Raw genomic sequence first — 25717 nt, forward strand, 5'->3', positions numbered from 1 at the left:
GGCTGCTATGATATTACAACCACCGACAAGAGTTTAGCAGGCACCTACTAGTGAGACTGATTGTATGGTTAAAGAATCTAATACGGACTTCAACAGAAGTGGTAGCACTAGTCCGAAATCTACTCCACACCCCAGTGAAGAGTTGGTTGCCGTCGAACCAAACCAGACTGGCACACCCAGCTGTGTTGGCCAAACGGAACCAACTGGCGTCATTGTGGGTGCCAACAGCTATCAGTCTCAAGCAAAGACCATCGATAATGTTAGCGAAACTAATGACGGTGGCATTCGATTGTTCAAAGTAAGTGATTATTATAGTGTGGAGAAGTTCAACCGATTGCTAGATAAATTAGATAAGGGTCATTTTTTAATTAAATCGAACTTTAAGAAATCTTACTCGCTAATTCTGACTAAGTCGAATAGCAGAGGAGTAAACGCAGAGCGCAGGTCGTCCGTTGTGTCTCCAACCAAAGATTGTAACAATGATAGTAATAATAATGAAAGCATACAAGTCATTGCGGAAGTTACTAATGACAAAGGAAGTGCTGTGGGAATGAAGCGGGGAAATTTAATTAAGGCTAACTCTAGCACTGGCATCTACCACTCGATTGGAAAGAGACCGGAAAGCAAACGGAAGCTGTCCATGACACATGATTTGAATTCCATCAGCGCTACCGGAAAGCAGTTCCCATCCAAACTGGCTGACATTGACGGGGTTAGCATTAAACAAGCGGAAACGTTCAATAAATACAATAGCAAAAGTTTATCATTGCCATACTGTAATGAAGGTGGTAAAGATAACAATAATGATAGCGATGAGTTTTGCCGGTCGGAAATATTCGATAACGACTCGATAATCCCAGAGGGACGAGTGGAGTTTGTTGCAAATGATCAAAGTGAGGCGTTGGAAGAGCGGGAGAAATCCAGTCCAAATCGTGCAAGGGGAGTGGAAAACAATTATGAAAACATACATCGATACAGCAGCAATACTGTAAGCCACTATTCCACGAGGCAAATTCGAAGGAAATCCAATATCTCGCGTAGCAATCGTCGTCAAGAGGGCAATAACAGTCAGGCAAGCCTATCGAAAGAGGAACATGGAATTGTGAGTACTAGCAGCAGTAACAGCAACGAAGCAAGAAGTAAAAGTGCCATACCTACACGCTTTTTCAAACGACAGGACTATGCTCAACCGGAGCTTGATTTCCCCTCGGATTATTCCGAGCCTGGTTGTGAAAAGCGGACAGTTTGCAAACGTGGACCAAAACTAAGCTCCGATTTGTTCCGGTTTCCATTTGCCTCTCGTAAGAAGTCGGAAAAGATACCCCAGTTGAAGAATATAAATCTTAATTTCCCCAATAAAACTACTGGCTTTGAGGACCAAGAGCCATCGCATTTGATGCTGGTTGCACCGCAATGGCAAAAGAGTGAACGGAAATATTTCACCAGAGCCAGAACACAAATCATCAAACTCGGTCAAAGGTGTAAACTCTTTGGCGGTGCCAAAGTTAAACGAAATCGGCACATCAGTTCCTACAATTTGGATGACCTAATAAAAGCCACTCACAAGTACGAGGAAAACGAAAGAACTAGTTTAAACAACAAAACTGTATATAAGAGCTACAAGTCTGAACTAGATTTAACGAAAAATCTTACATATTTGGACACGTTCCTGAAAGAAACATTCGACAACGAACAGCAAGAGCCAATATTGCGAGTTGCTACGCAGAGACCAGCACGCCGCGGGCATAAACGGGCAAAATCATGTTCCAAAACTCTTGACCAGATGTTGATGACAGCAGCAACCACAACCACACCAGTGCTGATGCCGCAGACAACCAATAACGCACGAACACTGCAGAACCTTATACTGCTGGATGAAACGTGGGGTACGGGGAATAAAAAAGTTAAAAGTGAGCAGGTTAAAAATAACACCATACCATCATCTACGACTGCCAGCAGCACTAATAAAATAAAATTAGCTAGTCTTATCAAAATGGAAAATGACTTCAACTTGGTTAGCGCAAACGAGGACGCGTTCGACGACGGTCGCCCCACGATAGGCGAACGGAGTGCCAAGAGTAATACCACTTCAAGCTCACTGAGCAGCAGTGACTACGCTTCCGTTTACAGTGCACCTTCTTCCAGCGCCGGTGGCAATAGCTCAAGTGGCAATAAAATGCAAAAATTGAAACTGATTTGTACGCCAGAGGAAACCCTCCGCTGTTACCAGCAAGATGCTGTCGAGTACTCTTCAAGGCGTCACTCAAAAAGCAAAGTCTACACCGGAACCGAGGCAAATGAAGGCACTCAGAACCTGTTGCCTCCGTTGTTAGATGATAGCAGCCACTTTTCGCTGCACGCTGCCAATAATCCCCACCCAAACAACAACCCGATCGCCATCGAAAATCAGGACCAAGAACTGTACCAAAAAGACTTTCATAACGCTTCCACCCTCAAGCTGTCGCGGCCGACTAGAACTGGAGAATCTTTCCGCAGGAGTTTTTATCCTGATTTATCTTCTCGCCAACAGACTGCCAGCATACGTGAACAGCGGTTGATTCACAAGCAGCAGAACAATCATCATTGTCATCGTCAACGCCACCAACGTCAGCACCAACATCAACGGCAGTCACCACTTGACGTTGATTTAACATATCAAGAGGATTATCTGGAGCACTATCAAAACACAAGGGTAGCAGCACTAGTGGGACTCGACACGGTACTATCGCTCAGCTGTGGAGCAAGTTCGACTGCCAGCGATAGCAATGGCGGTTCTTCATTGGAATACTATCGAAACCCCTCATATCACTATACAAAGACGGTCATCGACAACGGTTCATTCAGAAGCAACATTTCTACTAATGAACAACACACTGATGGTGCTGATGATGATGATGATGATGATGAAGATGACACTGACGACGACGACGAAGTTGACGATGATGATGATATTAATGACGATGCCACTGTCAGGGATGTAGGCTTTTTTAAAGCCGGCGATTACTGTAACGCTGACAATAATGATGATGCTAGAGTCAAAGAGCGTCGCGAAATTACGCAAGACATCGTTGGCAGCCAGGATGGCAACGAGTTGGGACTGATGGCGGCTCGAAGCCGGGCGCACAGCTTTACCAACAATTTCAATCACAAGGATTTACTGACAAGCACCCGCTCATTCAGCCGCACCAGTGTTAAGCTCTCCCAGGCGGCGGGCGGAAATGCTAATCCGGGCTTCTTTGGAAGCTACGGCCCGCACCGAGTAATCGTCTCTAAATCGCGCAAAGAGCGCGGGGAACTGGTGCTCGAGTACGAGTGTTAGCAGGACCGTACATTTTCACGAGCTATCACGTATAGCATACAATGCAAACATATCGGCGGCGCGAAGATCTACTTTTGGCACTACTCAGTGCTACCGAAGTGTTTCCTCTAGTATGGTGCAATTTTGTATCACATTTTGCATTTGGTTTTGGTCCTCTGACTAAGACAACGGAGACGAAAATCGATTTTAACATGTGGAACACTATGTGGTAACGACAATAAATAGGAAATAGGTAAAATTGACTGTAACATCATAAATAAAATAGACAGAAACGTTTTAGTTGGTAAGAGAATCATTCCAAAGAGAATAGGATCCCGCAGTTGATTAATGAATGTGTACGTTTGTAAATAAACTCATCGGATGTATCTATGTTAAGGCGCCGGAAGCAGTTGCAGTTTGTTTAAGATGTAAATTTTATATCGTTACGACGAAGTTTGTTTGTAAAGTTTAATTAATTACTCTGCTCTAACATGAGGGAAAGCATACTGCTGCAACCGCTGCTAAACGATCAGCTTCAGCTTTTACGGCGGACCATACACTGACCAGGAAAACTCAATTTTATCTTTCGCTAAAGAACGTCAACAGCATAATGAATCGGTCGTCATTCTTGCACAAATTTCTGTGGTGCTGCTTTTGAGAAGAAAAAAAACTTTCTATTTACAATGAAAATCTTGACTGAACCATCCATAGTAACCATCAGAATTGTTTTCAAAGAATTTATGAATTTAGAAATAGCTCTCCACCAAACCCTATCCTTTCTCCAATGAGTAGAATGGTACGGACAGATACGTATTGAAAACAAATCGTTCAGTTATTTAACCTTCTTCAAGAACCTTGCTTCAATCAAAAATATTTTGACTTGATTTGGATCGCATCAAGATAGCAACGAGTTGGAATGTTTTATTTTCGAAGCAGAGGGAATGATTTACTGTAGGAATATCGACTGCTGGAGTTCGATATAGAGATTTGGGATGAATACTTGCGCTATTTCTTTGAATCTATTAATCTCGGCAAATCGCTGTCTCACTGAAACCTTCTCAGAAGGTAATGTATGGTGGATAGCCTTTTCGGATGAAAAATGCAGAAAAAACATAATTTCTGTCCCGAACATCCCAGATTTAAATGTTTGCAGATTTTTTGTTTATCATGCAAAGTTGCATGTGTTTGTTCCTTAGGGGTAACTTTTTATAAAAAGCGTGCTCCGAAATTGGAAAATGTATTAAAAAACATAGCTTCAAAAATACGAATCGGATTCAAATAAAAGTCATTAGCATACACAAACTGGAACATATGAGTTATGTCAATAATGCATAATATTGATTGTCTCAAAGCTTCCACTTTGTTGATTTTTTTTGTAGGATAACCTATACTATTTGAAAGAATACTCAAGAGTGTTTTATCTATACTCGACAGTTCGTTGTCAACACATACCTGAATGCAGGTCACATTTGGACATGTGATATGTATTCCGATTTTCATATACGTAATTATTGTGGATATAAAAGACCAAAACTACATATTTCTTGCAAACTGTAAATTGGTCACGTATTACCAATTTTTACTCGAGGTTTCAGAGTCAGAGAACATGTACAGACATTTCATAGCATCAGATATATAAATATTTGTGTATGAATTGATTTGGGATCTAAACTACTCCGTATTCAATGAATTCGGAGACATTTTCAAAAGTTCATTATGAAATGTACATTTCACACATTTAATGTCTAAGTATTTTTTATTGAAAGTACTTTTTATAGCGAGCAGCTACAGCAGATGTTTGGAATAATCCCTTCTTTAGTTAGCTCCACTAACTTCGAATGGTTTTCGAAGCTGGCGTAAACGGCACGCACGACCGTTATGGGTATTTCATCCCAGCTTTAAACTATCCAAGTTAGACATCATGTAGCACCAGACGAAAAAGTCCATTGAGTTCTAAGATCTAAGGATGACACTTGGCGGCCATTTGTTTTTATTCAGCCAATGCTAATAATGGTCAACTCCGAAAAGTTTTCGAAGACTCAAAGCATCAATTCTCTCCAAAACTTCCGTTTATAATTAACAGCATTAATTTTGACTCAAAATCAAAGCCTTGATGCTATATTCTGATTTGGAACTCGATCTTCTGTTCTGTATACACGGGTTTCGCAGCCAACTGTTTTAGTGTACAGAACAATTGCGGGACTAGCGCTACTATCCTATTCATAATAACACTCTCTCCCGAGCCGAGGCTAGGAAATACAACGACACGCTTATTAGTCCAGCATCGTACCTCAAGTTCAGCTGGGAGTGACTATGAAGCCTTCATCGCTAAAAACCAGTGGAAGCTTACCTCGCTTGCAAACTGCTCCCTCAAAATATCACTGAAGCTGCGCTCTAAATTCGAGCAACACGCCTTCCAGAATCTGAAATATTGTCTCTTGCTGCTGCCCACAACCGATAATTTTGTAGCTGCCCCAGCACAAAAAGTTTTTATCAGAACAAATGAACTTGTGACCAGTGTGCCTCCTTTTCTGAGAGGACTCGGCAACGCCGTGAACTATACGCCACTTATAGGCCTTACATCCATCTGGATATAAATCCCTAACCTGGCAATCAGGCTGACGATAAAAACGGCCCCCGAGCTGTTTCGGGCAGTCATGCAGAGCAGCCTGGATGACTGCATCTTCACGGAGAGGTGCTAGCGGCAGAGAGTGGTCTTACTGCCGAAGGCTGGGAAATCACCAGAGGACCCATCGGCATACAGGCCTATCTGCCTGCTGGATACTGCGAGCAAACCAGTTCGATTTCCGGAAGGGCAGGTCCACGCCGGATGCTATCCTATCCGTCACCAAGACGGCGAAGGTAGCACACCAGCGCAAGAGAAGGGGCATACGCTATAGCGCAATCGTCACGCTTGACTTAAAGAATGCGTACAATAGCACCAGTTGGGACTCCCTAGCGCTTACGCTCTGGAACATCCTGGCTTCAACGGCTATTGCCAAAGCATCTCAAATGATGTCGACGTAAACTTCTTGCCAGTTTGGTTTCGTCCATACTCAGGTATGAGGGCCCAGTGTGGTCCAAAGCGCTAGGTACTTACAGTTATTATGGTAAACTAGAAACTACAGGCTCATGTGTCTGAGGATTGCGAGTGCGTTTCGTATAGTGTCATACGATGCAATCTGCGTCCTGTACGGCTATCAGCATAGCCATTTGGGAGGACGTAGAATGCTTCGACTAACGTGACCAAAGGAGCATATGAGGTACAAGAAGATCATTCTCGATGACGCACCGACTTATCCCGATGGTATCCGGATGGGTCGTGAGGCGCCATGGAGAAGTTAACTTCCACCTGCACAGATTATGTCAGGCCATGGCTGCTGCAGGCAGTATCTACACAGGTTCGGGCATGTGGGGTTCCCCATGTGCCTCGAGTGCGTGGATGCGGAAGAGACTGCTGAGCATGTCTTTTTCGTATGTCCTCGTTTCGAGCATGCGCGGAGTGACATGATGGTAGTGAGCGGGCCAGACACTACTCTGGACAACCTAATTCGGAGGATGTGAGAAGACCCGAACATCTGGAGGACGGTTTGTACAGCCGCCTCTCAAAAAGTCTTCGAGTTGCAAAGCAGGCGACAGGTTGACCACTGACACGCCTATGTTAGCTAACTACCAGTCTCCAGGTTAGTTAGCTAATAAGCTAGGAGACTTGATAGAGCCAGGAGATTGCACAAAGCATAAAAGCCGCTCTCTGAAGCAATACCTAGCGGTCGTCCCGGGGAGTATTATGAACTGGAGACAGGAGGGTTTTTAGTGGGTAAAACTCCACACTACCTGAAGTTGGTCTCTCAGGTGTTTGGCAGCAAATTTTCTTTCTACCTGAAATAAAAGAAGGCCTTACATCCACGGTTAGTGACCGACAGATTGTGGAAAGTTCCAATAGATATATTAAATAGGCGACAAGTTTTCGAACTAAAGGTTGCCTTTTCGCCGGATAGTTGCCTTTTCGCCAAGCAGATCTTCTACGGTCCTCTACATAGGATGTCTGCTTGTACCTTTGATGATTTTATAAATAAAATCTTGCTCAACCCCTCACGATTTCCAACGTTCGAGCATTGTGCAAAAGTGGACCCCGGCAGAACCGCTTTACTACGACTTCCCAAAATTGCTAGATCGCACATCAAAACAAAACACAACTGACAAAGAGCCAACACCATGCACATTTTCAAGTATCTACATACAAAGGGTAAGAACACTCTCAAATACTCTCATATGATATACGAAAGGTCAAAAAACGTCACAGACACTCGATAACTTGTATTCGATTATATTGAACACGATGTATTGATAATTTTTGAAAAAAAAAACTACTATAATGAAAGCATCCAAAAGTTTATGCATGCACAAACTCATATGGTTCTGGCATGGCTAGAGGCTTGAATGTTAATATTTCTCTTTTGAATCGTAAATCAAATTTATGATTTCCATAGGAACTCCTTATGACGGTACGTGGAAAGAAGTTCTTTTTGGAGTACGTTAGACATTTTTCCTGGTGTACAACTTTGTCTTTATCGCGGTTAATGTTAACTTGTTTTCAAGTTACGAAATTTGGAATTTTCATTTCAATTTCTAAAAAAAACTAAAAAGGTACTATCGAATAAAAAATATATACTATAAACCAACAAAACAACAACATTTCATTCAAATCTGACACAATTCAATGTACTCGAATGAGATTATAAATATATCAATTCACCTTTTAACCGTTGTCAAAATTGAAGGTCAATGATTGATCTCAGCTATAACTTACGAAACGGATAGATGTTATTCTGGTCAATGCAAAGGTCCGTCAACTAGGATTGCCAGGCAAACTCGCAGGAAAAAATGATGTCAATCAATTAGTAGCCTTTAGCTGTCATAGCTCGAAGCCATCGCGAATCAATCAGTCAGTTGTTAGCAGGATTCCAATCGCAAAGCGTCATTTTCTCCAGGTCAGGAAAAATACTCTAATACTTAAGGAAAGCCCATAAATGCGATGAAAAGGTCATTAATCAACAAACCGCACGGACTCGCAACAGCAAATAAAATAGCCTGAACTCGGTTGTGGAGCAAGCGATATTCATCTGCCACTGGCTTTTATTTGCTCAACCAAAATTTAAGATGGCTAATTCCGAGCGGGTGTTTCATGCTACTTAAACAGCTTGTTTCCGCTGAGCAGGAAAAAAAACTAAAGAAAAAATTCAAAAGGATGCGCACAAACACGTACATATCTGAAGCAATAAAAAATAAACGAGCAAGGATAGCAGCTACAGAATGCCATTAGCCTCGTCTGAGTAACATTAAATTGAATAATTTCTCGGTGTTCCGCCCGCAATACACGTTGGGAGAAGAGCGTGCGTCCTGGAAATTAGGTACGCGCCTTGTAAATTATCTGAAGAATTGTCAAATTAACACGAATGTTGAGCTTCCAATACTTAAGAATTAGATTTCATTAATGTTAAGTTTGTGGGCAGATAATTTAAACACGAATCTGTTGAACGAAACCAATCATTTCCACTATCTATAATCACCTACTTAGAACAGCACCTCCTAAATTTTATTAACAAATTACATTGGTGATAGTTGAAAAAATTGCAATTTTAATTACGATGGCGAACAGATTTCAGATTGTAGTTTATTTAATTGAATGTTATAAAGAATGTATCAGGTTTTAAAATGATTGTATAAGCAAGAGCTCGTACATTTAATTTATTTTCGTATGATTTAGTTAGTAATATAATTTGATAGTTCCCTCTCAACCCGGCACATCACATTTTATAATGTTTGAAAAAGCAGAACGAAACAAATCAACCAATTCAACTTAACGCATCTCACCTTCTGAATGTGAACCATTTTCGCTGACCTCTGATAGGGTAAAACCACTTGCTAACCCATCCATTCACATCTACTAACCATCTAAGCAATCGGTTACTACCGATTTATTTAGTGTCGTACACCTATAAGAGTTCAATGCTATGCAATCATACTAATAAAGGAAAAGCAAAATGGTTTTCGTTTTGAGTGTTTTTATTTTATTTTTATCATTTCCATTCCTCGTTTTCACGTTTTATGCAACAATATTTCCGGTTTTTCACCTTGCTACCAATTTTCCCAACACCCGCAACTGCATCTTATGCCCACATTTCCACCATCACCCTTCTTGGTTATGCTATGAAATCGATCAATTTTTTATTCCCTTAACTCCCGTCTGCTCTCTATCATGCAAACCTCTGTGGACTTCTATACAAATCCGATACTGGATTTCATCTTGCTAGACCGATTTCTTTTTTTCGCATTTATGTTTTACCGGATTTCACGTGTGTTGTGTCACCATTTTCACGTTTGTTCATTTTCGTGCAGCATTCCTAGTAGCAAGCGTGCTGGTTGTGCAACCGAGGAGTATCTTATTTTAAGTTTATACTGTATTCTTCCTCCTTACCATCGTCTTTCGGCATTACCTTTAATACACCCTCACATTCACTTCCCGCTGTCGATCCCGTTACCAGCCTCTGTCGAGCAAATTTCCATTTTAACGTCGAGAAACAGAAAACATAGCTGCTGCATAGGCCAGACAAACTTCACTCGTCGAATACTTTACCACCATATAAACAAGTTTTTCTCCACCCAACAACTTACGCATTCTCTCTAACGTTGAGAAGCGTTGCTTTAAGACACAAGCATTCACATCGGTACGGAAACGGCAAAAGTTTTGCCTAACAATCCGCGAAGTCCATACTGTATAGACCAAACAACGGAAGGCACTGCTGGAAACGTTTCATCGGAAATTTCTATAACAGCGAGTTTCCTAGAATACCGACAAGATGTTGTTATTGTTTGTTGGTAAATCATCACCGTCGTAGTTATATTTCTGATGATGCACTTGTACTGCAATTTAACGCAATCAGTAAATTTGCTAATTTTTTTTTAAATTAAATTGAAATAGAGATAGTAATTCATCGATTCTCAAGTCGGGGTTTGAGAACACCTGATCAAGTTTGTAATTCATCAAGTTTGTTAGTGTATTTAAAAAATAATTAATTTTTAAACTGTTTATTTGATTTTTCTTCAATTTTCAATATATCAAATAAAAAGGTATATTAATGCTAATTCTGATACTTACCTGTCATAATGTTCTTCCTTATGATACACTTATCACGCGAATCGTTTGTATCTCGAAAAAGAGTATGCACCAGATACATACCACGCAAGAATTAGCAATTAATCATCGCAAGAATTTGTTCACCAGGAAATATTTCTTTTATAAACGACGTCTAAATAGGTTTCAAAACGACTATTAAAAATATAAAAGACGTCCGGGTCGGGAATTACCCGCATTGATAAAAAAAAACAAGCGACAGGGAACCAGTTTGTTCACAAACAGATACCTACAACACATTGCTTCTCTAATAAAAATGAGTTAACCTCGCACCTACGCGATTGTCAGACGTGAAAAAAGAAGGTAATCTGGGCTAATGAAGACGATCCAGCCTCTATGGAAAATGAAACACTGGGCAACTTATGTTTGGAAATCATAATCAAATTTTATATGGAACAAGTACTTCAGGATTCGTAAAATTTTATGTTCTGATTATTTGAATATCTAGTTTCGAACAAAATGAACAACTTTTCGACTAAAGAAATGATCAAATTATATAAGTTGCATAACAATTCGAATTTAATAAAAATAAAATTTAATTGCATGCATCAACTAATGCTCAAAATTGAACTCATAACCACAAAACTTTTGGCATATGAAGAAAAAACAAAAGAATATGACAAAATGTGGAGCTCAGATCATTTATAAATAGGAAATTTTTGACTGCGTGTATTTTTTGACTTTTCTTTCAACTTTCCAAGAACAAAAAGAAAATAATGATGAAAAATCATTGACCGACTTTTTGAAGCAATTCTCACTTTACTATTGATATCGTTCATCGGTAGGCACACACCTTATTTAGTTACGCTCTTTTCTAACCGGTTCATCTAACCAATACTGTTCCTCTTCAACCAACTTCCGCTTCATCACTGCCTAATATTTGACTATTGAACGGAGTTGGGCATAATTTAAAAGGTTCTTTTGAAATAAGGACACAATTGTCATTGTACCGTTGTAGCACACCCTTGCTGTAATGGTAGCGGGTTAGATCTGGCCAAAGCATAATTGGATCATCATGAGACTTAATGAAGGGTAAAATCCATTTGCTGAGGCGGCAGTCCGAATACATGCTCTTATCCGTCACAAAAACACTGATTCTCTTGCTGCAGGAACACATCCATTGTCGAACCCTGATTTTCTAGTGAATTTTTTTGGGGAAACAATCTTGAATCGGTTTACGATCAAGTGTTTTACGCTTGATTTGCAATTTTGCGGACAGTCGTGAGTGTTTTCTTTACTTTTCAACCACTCACAACACAGTACTTTCACAATTTATGAAGTAATTGTGGTTGGTTTTTCTCTCCTCATCCTGCATGATGAATATCTCGGAACCACGTTAGCTTCGAACTGCAAGATACGATTGGCTGCTTACTTACAACAACAACACTATGGAAAATTTGCATTTTCGAACGCTGAGAGCGTACGCCGCCTTACAGTCTATAAACAGATGGTGTGTCTGCAAGCTGTATTCTCAAAACTTGTTGGAGATCTAGGTGAACATCTGATTCGTTATAGATTGTCCCGCTCGAAAACCGCACTGGTATATACCAACAAAGGCTTCATGCATCAGCTTCAGTCTATGGAACGGAATGCGGAAGAGAACTGGATATGCGGAAATGAGGAGAGTTATACCTTGACAGTTGCTACAGTCGATTCTATGTCCCTTCTTATTGATAAGGCATATGAGTTCTTCCAACCAGTCCGTAGGTATTTGTTACTCAGACCATACCCTAAGGATAATGTGGTTAATTGCACTACACAACCGCTCGTTCCCGACTCTGAAAAGTTCAGCCGGTAAGCCGTTCTTCCCAGCGGCTTTGTGGTTTTTCAGCTCTTTGCAAGTATTCTTCACCTCCACTGCTTGTCCGCCCGCCCCAGTTTCTATTTGGTTTCCCTCAACGACCCCCCTACCTTCCTCACCGTTCAACACCACTTCAAAATGTTGCTTACAACGCCTGGCCTGGTATTTCTCCCGCATCTGACGCGTCACACGATTAGCTGCTACTAACGTGTTGGCGTAGGCCCGGTTCTTCTCTTCCATCACCTCTAGACACTCAGCACTGAACCACCCACTACGCGTAGCTCCCATTGTCATGCCTATCACTGCTCGCGCTGTTTCGCTGACCTCATCATGCATGTGCTTCCACTGCTCGTTCAGGTCCACGCCAGCTAGTTTAACGATCCGTCTAACGAGTATACTCTGCAGCAACTCCTTTCGCTGATAACCTCTGGAAGTCCAGACGTATTTTCCACGCCAATCTGGATTTAATTACGTTGGACTGTCGGGCGCGAATCCTACCTACCACGAGATAGTGATCCGAGTCGATGTTTTGCCCTCGAAAGGATCGCACATCTATGATTTCTGAAAATTGCCGGCCATTGATCAGCATGTGGTCGATCTGGGAGCAGGCCTCTCCATTGGGGTGTCTCCAGATGTGCTTTCGAATGTTCAGACATGCAAAATGGGTACTCACGCAAAAGGTGGACTGTGCGTAACCACATCAATATTGCGTTTTTCTAGAGCAATTTCTGTACTGTTTTGGAACCAGTACAACGGATGTGTGTTGTTCATAACGCTTTTGGTGCTCTAGCGAATGTTCAATGTATTGGAAGGCTCAAAATCAAAACACTTTTGAAGTATTAACCTGTGCTAGTCTTGCCATGATGATTCGTACTGGTATTGGTAATATTTTCCAGAATGCTGCTATCGTTAAAGCAGTGCAAGCAGTTATCAATACTGATGATTTTGGTACTGACAAGGTTAACGCATATATTAACTGATCGATTCACTATCATGAATCCGGTCATTCAAAAACATCATCGAATCAATAACAATTAAAAAGACATTGGATTTGTTCCAAACATTTTGCATTTAACGACGATTCTGGTTTTATTCATATGCATTCGGTTCCACGTTACTGGCACCAGCGTCAGTAAATTCTGTTGCGACGAGTCTCGCTGTTGGCTGTCGCGGTTGCTGACGGTGATTAGGGATGCACGAGCTTTTGATACGCACCGACTCGCGAAAGTTACCAACGGTTTTTTGAGCGCCCCAAAACTGATCGTTTGCCCAAAACCAAAGTCTACCGAAATCCTACGATATTGTGTGTATCATACATATTCTGGTTTCAATCTATGTCAATGTATTCATTACGCAATTGTTGCGTTATCCTTTAGACATGTTTGTTGTGTTAATGCCAGAGCATTTAATGTGCGTTTTGAGAGGACACAACGGATGATGTAAGCTTGAACTTTTGCGTGTACAGATGGCCATTCTCCTGGCCGCGTCGCAGTTCTCTAACTTCAAGCCGTTGTGGTTGGTGGTAGAGTGAAGGCTTTCCCTACCGAAAGAACTCCTCTCGTCTGACTTGTGCTTTCATATCTCCGATGGCGATCTTTATGTCATGTTCTGGACACTCTCCACACGTTTTCTTAAGGAACTCGTAGAATTCTTCCTTTACGTCGTCAATTTTACCGCTTACCGGTACGTACACGTTGATAAAGCTGTATTTGAAGAATCTGCCGTTGATCCTCAATACGCATAGACGGTCATTAATGGGCCCCCACCTAATGACAGGCCGCTTTATTTGATTCCCTAATAGCACGAAACCGACAACGGGGTGCTCTGTCGCCGCCACTATAGGGGATGTAATACTTGAAGGCAGGCTTGTTTTTTCTCCACAGAAAATCTCTAGAGTTCAGGAGAATATCTTGCACTGCGGAGACAACTGCTCTCACAACAAAGAGCAAATCAACGTACATGCTAGAAGAGAACGACGGACGATTTTTATCTGACGAGCTTCCAGACAGCACCGCGGTGGAATCTGAAATCTCTCTCTTGCGAGACAATGAACTGTAGTGTACTTTCTCACACGTATGGACCATACGCACAATAATTACACAGCAGAGCTATCTGCGCTGCTTTTTACAGTTTGTTTCTCGAGCATGGCAGAAGAGGAAAAGAGATTGGGAAAAAAGACTGCGTTGCTCGTGCCGGTCGAGTTTACTTGTATCGAATTCGTTTTCACGGTAGGCTTACACTTTTTTCCGGTAGGTTTTTTTCACTTTCCGGACTGAGGTATACTTCCGCGTATTCTCTTTAGAGGGATCACCATTCTTGTTTCTATCAGATGTGGGGTGAGCTGGAAGTGTGTTTGTCTCTCTGGAAGTTGGTTGAGACACTTTAGAGTGGAGAAACAAGCAGTGTGGTGAAAGCATTGCTACACGCAGGCACATACTGAAAGGGAACTGCGCGGGGATTTTTTTCTCCGTTCTTTCCACATACACATACATGCTTGAAGGAAGTGCCCACGGTCGCGTCTACCTCCCGAAATTCACGGACTCCAAGTTTTGATGCTATTTTTACATTTGCCTTCCTCAACTCTCTGGTTAAGACATCTGCGCTTGCTGGTTCGAACAGAGTCCTAGCAAGTGCGTCTTGAACTGTCCTACAGATCAGACGTGTTTTCGGTTGCTTGTGGTCACATGCTTTATATAACGTGCGTGCGTGTAATGAGAAGCTTATAGGAAGTTTGGCGGAGGTGAAAAGCATATCACCCAATGCCGTATTTGCCAACGTTATGGCCATGGTTCTAAGTTCTGTAACATGGACCAAAAATGCCTGATTTGTGGAGACTCTTCTCACAAAAAGGACACATGTCCTGTGAAGAGAGTAAAAATTTTCGCTGTGCGAATTGTAACGGCAACCATATGTCAAATTTTTATCAATGCCCAGTCCGTTTAGCAATTGTTAAGGCAAGACAAGGTAAACAATATTCAATTTCTCAATTAAAACCAACTTCAAAACAAAATTCTCCAAGCGTACCAGTGACGCATAGTTTACCTACTCCTTTGCACACCCGTTTAACATATGCACAGGTTACAGGTAGTTCGAACATTCTACCGCCTAATGTTGGTAGTTCGAAAATGACCACTAATATGGGTAAGCAAAACACGCTAGAAAATAATTGTACACCTATTACCCCAACTAATATTACAACCGAAAATATTTTTTCTAATGTCAACTACCTAGGGCCTATTACGGCAGGTAAACTTTCTTTTCTGCAACAGGCAATGTTCGATCTCATGAACGCCATGTTGCAGGCAAAATCAATGTTTGAAGCCATTCAAATAGATACCAATTTTACAATTAAAATTGTTTCTAATATAAAATTTAGCAATGATTTTAAATAAACCGATCAAAATTTTAAATTGGAATGCTCGCTCATTGAAGGCCAATGAGAATGAGCTTTTTAATTTTTTAACAGTGAATAATGTGCATATTGCAATTATTACTAAAACATTTTTGAAACCTAACATGAAATTAAAATATGATCCCAATTACGTGGTTCATAGATATGATAGGATTCAGGGTTCCGGCGGTGGAGTTGCAATTGTTGTTCATCGCCGAATCAAACATCGTGCTCTTCCCTATCTTGAGACGCAAGTTATTGAAACTTTGGGAATTGAAGTTCAAACTGAACTTGGGATTTTATTTATTGCCGCAGCATATTTACCATTTCATTGCGCACGCGAGCACAAAAATTATTTTAAAGGTGATTTACAAAAACTCACCAGAAATCGTTCGGAATTTTTTATAATCGGCGATTTTAACGCTAAACATCGATCATGGAATAATTCTCAAAGTAATTCCAACGGAAAAATTTTATTCAATGATTGTTCTTCAGGATACTATTCTATTTTGACTCCGAATAGTCCTACATGCTTTTCTTCTGTAAGAAACCCTTCAACAATTGATTTGGTGCTTACAGATCAAAGTCATGTATGTACTGATTTGATCACACATGCTGACTTTGATTCTGACCATCTTCCAATAACTTTTTCTTTATCACATGAATCAGTTTTAAACCCTATGAGCTCTGTTTTTAATTATAACAAGGCTAATTAGGAAAGATACAAAACTCATATTGAGAGAAATTTCAATAATGTGCTTGATTTGCAAAACGAAGTGAATATTGATTCCGCTTTGGAAGCATTAAAATGGGCAATTGTTGATGCCAGGAATTATTCTGTTCCAAAGGCTGAAGTGAAATTTGATTCACCAATAATTGACGAAAATCTTCAACTTCTAATTCGTTTGAAAAATGTCCGCAGACGTCAATATCAACGTTCTCGTGACCCTGTTTTTAAAACTATTTATAAAGATTTACAGAAAGAGATTAAACATAGATTAACTCTTCTGAGAAATCAAAATTTTGAGACTAAAGTTGAAAAACTGAAACCATATTCAAAACCCTTTTGGAAGCTGTCGAAGATTCTCAAGAAACCTTCAAAGCCTATTCCAGTTTTAAAAGATGGTGAACGTTTCTTGTATCCAATGAACAAAAGGCTCAAAGACTTGCTCAGCAGTTTGAGAGTGTTCATAACTCAAATTTGAATTTTGTGAGTCCAATTGAAAATGAAGTCACACGTCAATTTGATTTACTTTCTTCCCAGAATTTTTTACCTGCAGAAATAATTGAAACTACCTTGAATGAGATTAAATCAATTATTAAAAATTTCAAAAATATGAAAGCAATGGAATTTTTAGTGAAAATTTTCAATTGCTGCTTCAAAATTGCATATTTTCCCAAATTATGGAAAAACGCAAAAAGCACTCCAATTTTAAAGCCGGATAAGAATCCAGCTGAAGTTTCAAGTTATCGACCAATCAGTTTGCTTTCTTCTATAAGTAAACTGTTTGAGAGAATTATTCTTAACAGAATGATGTCACACATCAACGAAAATTCAAGTTTGGATTTCGCCATGGGCATTCCACAACTCATCAATTGCTCAGAGTTACTAATATGATACGAACTAACAAATCTGAAGGTTATTCCACTGGAGAAAAAGCATTCGACAGTGTTTGGCATAAAGGTTTGATTGCGAAATTGCAAACTTTTAATTTTCCAATTTTCCTAATCAAAATTTTGAAAAATTATCTTACTGATCGAACTCTGCAGGTTGTCTATCAGAATTCAAAATCTGATAGATTTCCTGTCAGAGCAGGTGTGCCTCAAGGTTCTGTCTTGGCCACTTCCTGTATAACATATTCACTTCAGATCTTCCTGATTTGCCTGCAGGATGCACAAAGTCATTGTTCTGCGATGACACAAGCATTTCCGTAAAAGGAAAAACCCTTCGTGTCATATGCAGTCGATTGCAGAAAAGTTTAGATATTTTTTCTTCCTACTTGCAAAAGTGGGAAATCTCTCCCAATGCTTCTAAAACTCAAATGATAATTTTTCCCGCATAAGCCTAGGGCTTCTTTCCTCAAGCCAAACAATAATCACGTTGTCAAGATGAATGGGGTTATTTTAAGTTGGTCTGACAAGGTTAAGTACTAATTTACGGACTAATTTACGATAAAAAACTTATTCTCAAAGAGCACATTGAGAGTATACAAGCCAAGTGCATCAAATATACGAGATGTTTATATCCTCTCATTAACAGGAATTCTAAACTTTGTTTAAAGAACAAACTTTTGATTTACAAACAAATTTTTAGACCAGCAATGCTTTATGCTGTACCGATCTGGTCAAATTGCTGTTCAACAAGGAAGAAAACACTCCAAAGGATTCAGAATAAAATTCTGAAAATGATTTTGAAGCGTTCTCCTTGGTTTGGTACACTCGAATTACATAGACTTACTGGTGTTGAACCATTAGAAGCTATGTCAAAATTATTAACAATTTTCGACAAAAATCGTTGCAATCCTCAATTGCTACGATAAGCTCTCTTTATAGCCAATAAGTTAGCATTTAAGTTAGTTGTAAGTTTACTTTCCTTTCTTGACAAGTAGGTTTAAATCCCTACGAATGATAAGTCCTAATTGCGAAAGCAAACAAATCCTAACAATTAAAATTACAAATTAATAACAGTGTTGAGAAGTCACCGTTTGCGATTGGACACACATACTCATTATTTACTAATATTTATCATAAATACTTAAGCTACTAACAAATCCCCCTAAAAAAAAATTCATATCGACACCTATTATTACGATTCGTATTATTCTTTGGATTGTTCGTATTTGCTACCATCTTGGGTGTAGCTGGCGAGACACCGCATTTCATAGTCCAGCTGTCTGCTCCGGATCAGTCGTTGTTTGAGCCACCCCTGACATGGGGAACAAGCGCCCGGATAAGCTACCAACCAAGAAGAATATTTCCCCCTTCTAACGGGTGACAACTAAACATTTGGAATTTTTTTTCTACTACCATCGAAAAAGATGGGTGAACTTAGAGAAATACTGATTTATTACTCATGAAGATACATTCATTATGGATATGGACTAACAAAAAATATTGAATATTTGAGGAAGGTCCATTACCAGCCTTCCAACGAAGCTTTCTCTTGATGCCGAAACAAGAGCGTTGTACGGCCATCAAGTCCGATTTTCAAATGCATCTCTTGATTCTACCAGTCAACTGTTCGCAATTCGTTGATCTCCAGTTATTTTTGCACCAAAGAAACTCAAAATCTCACAGAAATCTTCGATTGAACGACAATGCGGTAAATTTGATGGGTTGCGTATTTGGGGTACAAATGGATTCGAGTTGTTATTCAGAAACGTATGTGTTTTTTGACGTGATGTGATGATATTTTATCTGGCATAAACACATACTTTTCATCGGCATGGTGTATTGGAAGAAATGGAATCATAATGTTGTTCAAACATTCGTTCTGGTATACATTTTGATTAATAGCCAAACCACTAGGCAATGATTTAGACAAAAAAGAAAATAAACCTTTTTAGTCCACTACTCGGGCCGGACTTCTACTACCTTCCTGGCAGATTATAGTTGAGGTTTGCAGAAAATCATACACAATAGCAAACGGAAGATTTTCGCTTCCAAAATGGTTTACCGTGAACTTTATGGCAAAACTGTTGTGCAGTTCATAGCAAACTGTACAATGCCATGCGGAATGCGTCTTGTTTCCACGCCATTTTGAACTCAACTGGACATACATAAACAAAACAAAAATACAGTATTTGTCAGTAGTAGAGCTTTTATATACATACTCTCATTTCTAATATCCCAATCGGTACTACGTAGAGGTAGGGACAGGAGCTGCCTGGTAGTATGCTCTGGACCACACTTCACCGTGGTCCAGCAGGGCAAAAATTGAAACTTCATTGTTTAGTGGCTTTTGCAACCTATAGTAACATATGGTCGCCGTACTCTCATATGGTTGAATAAGCAAAATCTATAACAATTTTTAGTCCTTAAGCTTTAAGAAAACTTCTTATCATCGTCCACTTGTCCCTTTCTTACCCCACACGCTCTTAAAGTTATCGAAAAAAAGCTAAAATAAAAAGTCCTGAAGAAGTGTGAAAAAACCTGCGTTTTGTATGCCCCAGCGATTCTTTAGAACAACGTTTTCTTGCAAAATGCAACTAACGAAAGTCAAATTCATAAAACTTAAGTTTAAGTAACTCTCTTTTAAATATTCTATGATTTTGTACTCAATTAAGATAGGAATTTTATTCTCTCTTTCGTCTGATTTTTCAAATAAAGCCAACCAGAGAAATAAGATGATGTGAGATTTTAAGGTTATTTGGATGAATATAATATTGTTAAACAAAAAATAGACGTCTCAATAGTATTAATAGAGTTTGAATTTGATCAATCACAATGGGCATCAATTTCACAGAGAATAGATAGAACTTATTTAACCAGTGTTTTAGTTGGTGCGCTTCAAGTCGGTTTATAGTAGTTTTCGCCTACCAATATTCACTACCATCACTCTACTTCGACGGCGTCATTCTTAAGCTAGAGTTTGTTTTGTTTTTGGCTTAGCTGTAGTTTATCAGATACTACATGCTAGTAGCCTTGTGCTTGTGCTCTTGGCAAAACTAGTCTTATATAATATAGCACTGAATTTCAGCATTTCACCAATTCTGTGTGTGGGAAGCTTCGGTTGGTCACGTTCTATTAGGTTACGCTTTCAAAAGCTTCCCACTGGTTTCTTGAAACATTTTTTTATCAATAGTAGCGCACGATTTCACTTAACGCCAAATTAAATTTATATAATATTTAGATCCATTCGATGGAGCTCCCTGGAAGCAAAAAGTTGTCCGCCTCCTTCGTATCCGCTTGGTACTTGCGTCTTCGCATTATAATGAATTTGTTGAACTAGACAGTGAAGCAGGTGTTCATTTGCACTTTAACTTTCTGTTTAAAATACGATTAATATTATCGAATATTGTATAAACAAAAATAACAAAGGAAAAGTTTAGGCATTCCTTACATACGAGGGGTCTTTCCGAAGTGCCGAAGCCTGTTAATATCAAATATTAAAAAATTTACGATCCTGACAAATACTCACTGTATTTACAGCACATAATTTAATACATTTTATTCGACGACATATACGTGCAATATCGCTAGGGAACATTTTTCGTGTGGATTTACTGTGGGCTGTCCAGAGTTTGTCAACACTACAGCCCCTACGCCGGAAATACATGCCAACATATACTAGACGTAACAAAAAGTATCAACTCTTGAGAAATTCAATGCATGGCGAAGTTTGAATAAAATTATGTCTTAACTGCAATGCTCGTTTGAAGAGCATTACAGTATTCTATGAATTATTCATTTTTAACGGATAGGAGAACATTCAACCAGCGCGTGTTGGAAGCTTCTTGAACTGAGACTGTTTATGACAGGGCGAATATTTTCCTAACAGCAACCGCTTTTAAAAATAACTTCTTTCGAAACCTAAACTAACATTCCGCCCACAGCGTGCGATGCTTGAAAATATTTATGAAGGATGCTGTGTGCACGGTGTGTCGTATACTTTTGATCGCCTTGAAAGATTTGAAATTTTTATTATATTTCGTGACAGATGTTAACTGGAAACTGCAGAATGAACCAGAATAAAAAAGAAACAACTTATTGGACACAAACACGTGACATTCGCGATTTTTGTTCACATGAATGCTTTAAACCGTTGTTGTGCCAGCTATATCGATATAAGATAGAAACATTCGCCGAGCGTATGTATGAAGCTAAACCATAGGCACCTCATGCAAACATACTTCCCCCATTCTGTGATGGTGGTATGCTTTATTTTTTCCTCCAGTATGTGGTGGCAAACGGAAAGGCACACCATCGTATCGGTGGCTTCTGGTGAGAGAAGCCAGCATCAGAGGATTCACTCGGTGAGCTTCTGCTAAGACTTAAATTTATGACATCGAGTGTCAGCATAAATAAAGCAAGATTACAACGCGAACGGTTCTCCCCAGCTGGAGCCGTAAATCCCAAGACTGGTCGCGGTGGGTGCTCTTTTGCGAATGGCAAAGTGGCTAGCTGCCCAGTCGTTTTCTGAAGGCGGGTGACGACGAGCATCTGAGTAGAAAGCTTTTCGATATGTAGGCTTACTGGACTAGCGCCCGGAAGAAGTCAGCGCGCGTTCGTTATCCCGGAACCCGATGATACGAGTATTGTCTTACACGGCTGTTGCTGGCATTTTCCGAGCGAAAAGTGAATTAACTCTCAGCTCAGTTTCAAGGACGAAAATCTCGAATAAATCACAACTTCGGCTTTGCATGATATGCTCGAGGTATGTGAAGTATTTCATTCGGCTACCACAGGGAGAATACTAATGACTGTATTGGGAAAAGTTTCCCGGCAAAACGGCTTCATTGGGACAAACAAAGTTTTCCTCAAAGATTGAAAATTTAATATCTAATGGGTCTGATAAGGAATCGATTGTTTGACACTTTTAAAATTTGTTCGAAGTGGATTAAAAGTTCTCCGCCCTCTGGAAACCATTCCGGATCGGATGCTATATCTTCCGATTAACTGCGTAGGAAAAAGGGATTTTCGCTCATCCGCGAGCGAGGTTCGTGCCGGAACGCTGGTGCTTTTTTAAACAAACCTTAGAAAACTTTTCTTCTGCAAATTTACTAATCTGGAATGGTAATGAAATCACGACAAACTTTTCTAATTTATGAGCCATCTATTAAAATGATGCGATGATATTTTGTTCTTTCTTTTAAATTTAAATAACAAAATGTTTTTCCACTCATTCTAGACGTATCGCAATAAAGAATGATAGAATGAAAATTAATTATGACTACGAAAAATGTTTGAGTAGAAAGGTTCAATTGGAAGTTTTTCAGAACTATTACGATAAGGTACTCTATTACGGTATTCCGAAAGTATATTTAACATTCACGATACAGAATCACCATGAAACTTTCGGCTTCTGCTCAACTGCTTAGTACTAACTCGGTGTCCAACATTTGACACTTTTAAAATTTTTATTCATTTTTACAGTTTTCCCACTGCATGTTAACAGTTGCAGAACCGGATGCTGTTCAGTGCTGGGATTAGAAAAGTTTAAAAATCCCATTCGGCAAGCACTTTCATGCTTTATGCAGGGAGCTGAAATTTCCATTATGATAAGGTGCAAAAAAATCCCATCCATCACGATGAATTCGCTTATACCCGGTAGTAATTAGGGAATGGAAAAAAGTCAAACAAATCTGAAACAGTTACGATAAAACAGAAGTTCAACCCATTAGCGCGGTGTGAGTTATAAGCGTACCCAAAAACCACACGCTTCAAGTTTCTTTCGAGAACTCGCTCTCAGCATTAATTGATTGATTGGTGGTGAACACTCTTTAACCATAGGCATCACACTTCAGCCCAACTGATGTTCCCGAGAGTATTTCGATCATCATCATCGTCGTTTATCGATGCAATATGACTATACACGATGAGTGTATATGAAGCCAGGAGCATGGGAACAGCAGTCTGTCCAAACCAATCAGGGATGGACGGAGAACTGTCTTCTGTTCAGAGAAAAAAATATAGAGCTTCCCCTACTGTAACATGTACACTTGTACAGTGAAAGAGACCAGACCAGAGGTTGAAACTTTTAATTAGAAAATTTAGCGTACCACGTCACGCGCTTTGGCGTGCTATCCGACAGCGTGCCATAGCTTGATTGAACATTCCAGCCAGAAAAATTTAGTTTGTATTCACTTTTCCAATATGAGTACATTAAGTCTGCTCCTCTGAAAGCAGAGTTAAGAATTGGTTTCACAGTTGAAACGAAAGGCACCGCCATTTGTGGTTGAACAAGAGAGTGTAAATTAACAATTAGTGATTTTTTTAAAATTATTTTTTACCCCACATCATTGGAACGAAAAACTGTGTTTAAGCATTGTAGATAATGTTTCAGTTTCAGTCAACTATTGCATCCACGAACACATATAGCATTGCATTCGAAATTCGATTTTGAAGCAAGGAAAATTTTATCAGGGACGAAAATGTTAATAAAAGTTATTTGCGATGAAAATAATTTTACAAATCATGCATAATCTGCTTAGCTTACTGTGGAACGATGCTTTCATATACGTTGTTCTCGCGTTCATCTGAAGCAAATATTTGAGTTGGATTCCTTTCAGTCAGTAATGCAACGATAAGGCGAAAATAACATACAAAGTGCGTTAATAGTGACTGTTTTTTGAAAGTCTTGATGTACCGTCCCCGAGCAATTTATTCTCTATAACCGTCGCTCCTACAGTCGTTTTGGCTGTGGCTTGGCCAGTAGTAACTTTATAACAGTTTAGCCTCCAATTTGCAATTACAGATACTATTGAGGTACAAAACACTAACTTGCAGATCATTTTTAATGCATTAATGTTTCTCGCGAGCTTTTAAAAAGAAGTTGATTGATGATGAACTTTGCTTTTCCGATCTACAGCAAGATATAAACTTTAACAACTTTCGTATATGCTCCGAGGCGAGGTACAACTTCCAATTCAAGTTCCTTTCCCTGTATTTTTCGTTGAACCAATTAAGCAAAAAAAATCTTCTAAATTCACATTTTGCGTTCAATTGTTTTTGTCCTTACTGAATGTTGCAATATACACTTTTTCAAGCCTGTTTCACTTTCTCATAATTTTTGTTGAGTGCGATGATAATGGTAAAAAACAAGCATTTAACATTATTTAGTCACGGTTTCGTTTTCAATGCAGTATCGAACACAAGCATTTATTAATAAACATGTTTATGATTTCTGTAAATTGATGCTGCTACCTTTCCTCTATTATTACTGTTAGACTACTGAGTGGATTTATTTAATAGGAAAAAATATATAAATTTCTATATAACTCTTGTCGTATCAATTGTAAAAAAGTTTTGCTACCGAAAGGAGTTAATTTTACAAAGATTTGATATTTTATACAATACCATACGAACGAATGGTTATCTTTATTTATTATAATGGTATATAAATTTATATATAGTTAAATCATTCAAGACTGTGAAAAAAATTAAAGTACACTGCATCAGAATGGCCTCTATTTATTTGTGAACTGTTGTCCTGTTTATTATTTTGTTCCACACCTTCCGCTGAATGGATATTTACACGTTTATTCTGGATATGGCGCATCAATTGAAGAATATTGGTTGATAACTCATAGTGTTCCAACTATTTTTGGTTTGCTCTAATTCCTTCTCCGGTTTTAGGTTCGGTTTTTGTTTTTCTTCTAGATTGTCAAGTTTGAATGGGCGTTATTTAGAATGGATTCTCTTAACATAACAAATATTGAAACATTTATTATATATTAGTGGAATTTGAGCTGTGTGATTATTCTTTAGTTTTTTTTGGAATCAGTTGTGTTGTTTGGGTTTTGTGTTGAATTCATTGTTTCGTTTCTAGTTTACTTGAGGATCGCTATTATGATTCAATGATTGGACTGAGCAATGATGACTACTTTCACTAACCAAGGATATGATGAACATGTTTTGTGTGTGTGTTGTTGACTGCACTACTTTTGCACTACTCATTTCGGTTTGTTTTTAATTTTGGTTTTGAAGAATGACTTAAAACGGAACAGCGTTTATATTCTATGAATTTTTATGTAATAGTGTATGTCATTAGCAATTGAAATTCTGTCGCAAAATTTCGATCGTATATATGCAGCATCCGAGTTCAATTCTCTCGCCCGTAGCGGGAAATTATTATATACCATGTTAATGGCGTCTGCATACACAAAAGTTTTGCATTGCGCTAACAATGAAATTGGTAGAACTTGATATGTTAACAATCTTTTTTTTTTTTTCAATAAACGTGTTAATTTATATTTGTTATTACTCTTCGTTAAAGCAATGAGTGTATCTCTCCAGCAAAATAATAACTCTTATATAGATAATGAAACCGCATCCTTGTAACATAGCACAAAACCCGTTCCCAAAAACATA

The 25717-nt window shown here is 39.1% G+C and overlaps 2 protein-coding genes across 3 annotated transcripts in view; both read left to right on the plus strand.

Moving 5' to 3' along the window:
- LOC129726657 (uncharacterized) overlaps window positions 1–25717 on the plus strand; it is a 279894-nt gene that overhangs the window by 203342 nt on the left and 50835 nt on the right. The gene's annotated exons all lie outside the window — the stretch shown is intronic.
- LOC129726658 (uncharacterized) lies at window positions 3–24802 on the plus strand. Its single transcript, XM_055683611.1, has 2 exons — window positions 3–14996; window positions 15035–24802. The coding sequence occupies exon 1, from the start codon at window positions 65–67 to the stop codon at window positions 3317–3319; it is 3255 nt and encodes a 1084-aa protein (XP_055539586.1). The 5' UTR covers window positions 3–64; the 3' UTR covers window positions 3320–14996; window positions 15035–24802.

This window comes from Wyeomyia smithii, chromosome 3, assembly GCF_029784165.1.
Source record: "Wyeomyia smithii strain HCP4-BCI-WySm-NY-G18 chromosome 3, ASM2978416v1, whole genome shotgun sequence".
Lineage (NCBI taxonomy): Eukaryota > Metazoa > Arthropoda > Insecta > Diptera > Culicidae > Wyeomyia > Wyeomyia smithii.

Excerpts from the sequence above, each read along its gene's own strand:
- LOC129726658 (XM_055683611.1), top strand. The coding sequence starts at position 65 with ATGGTTAAAGAATCTAATACGGACTTCAACAGAAGTGGTAGCACTAGT.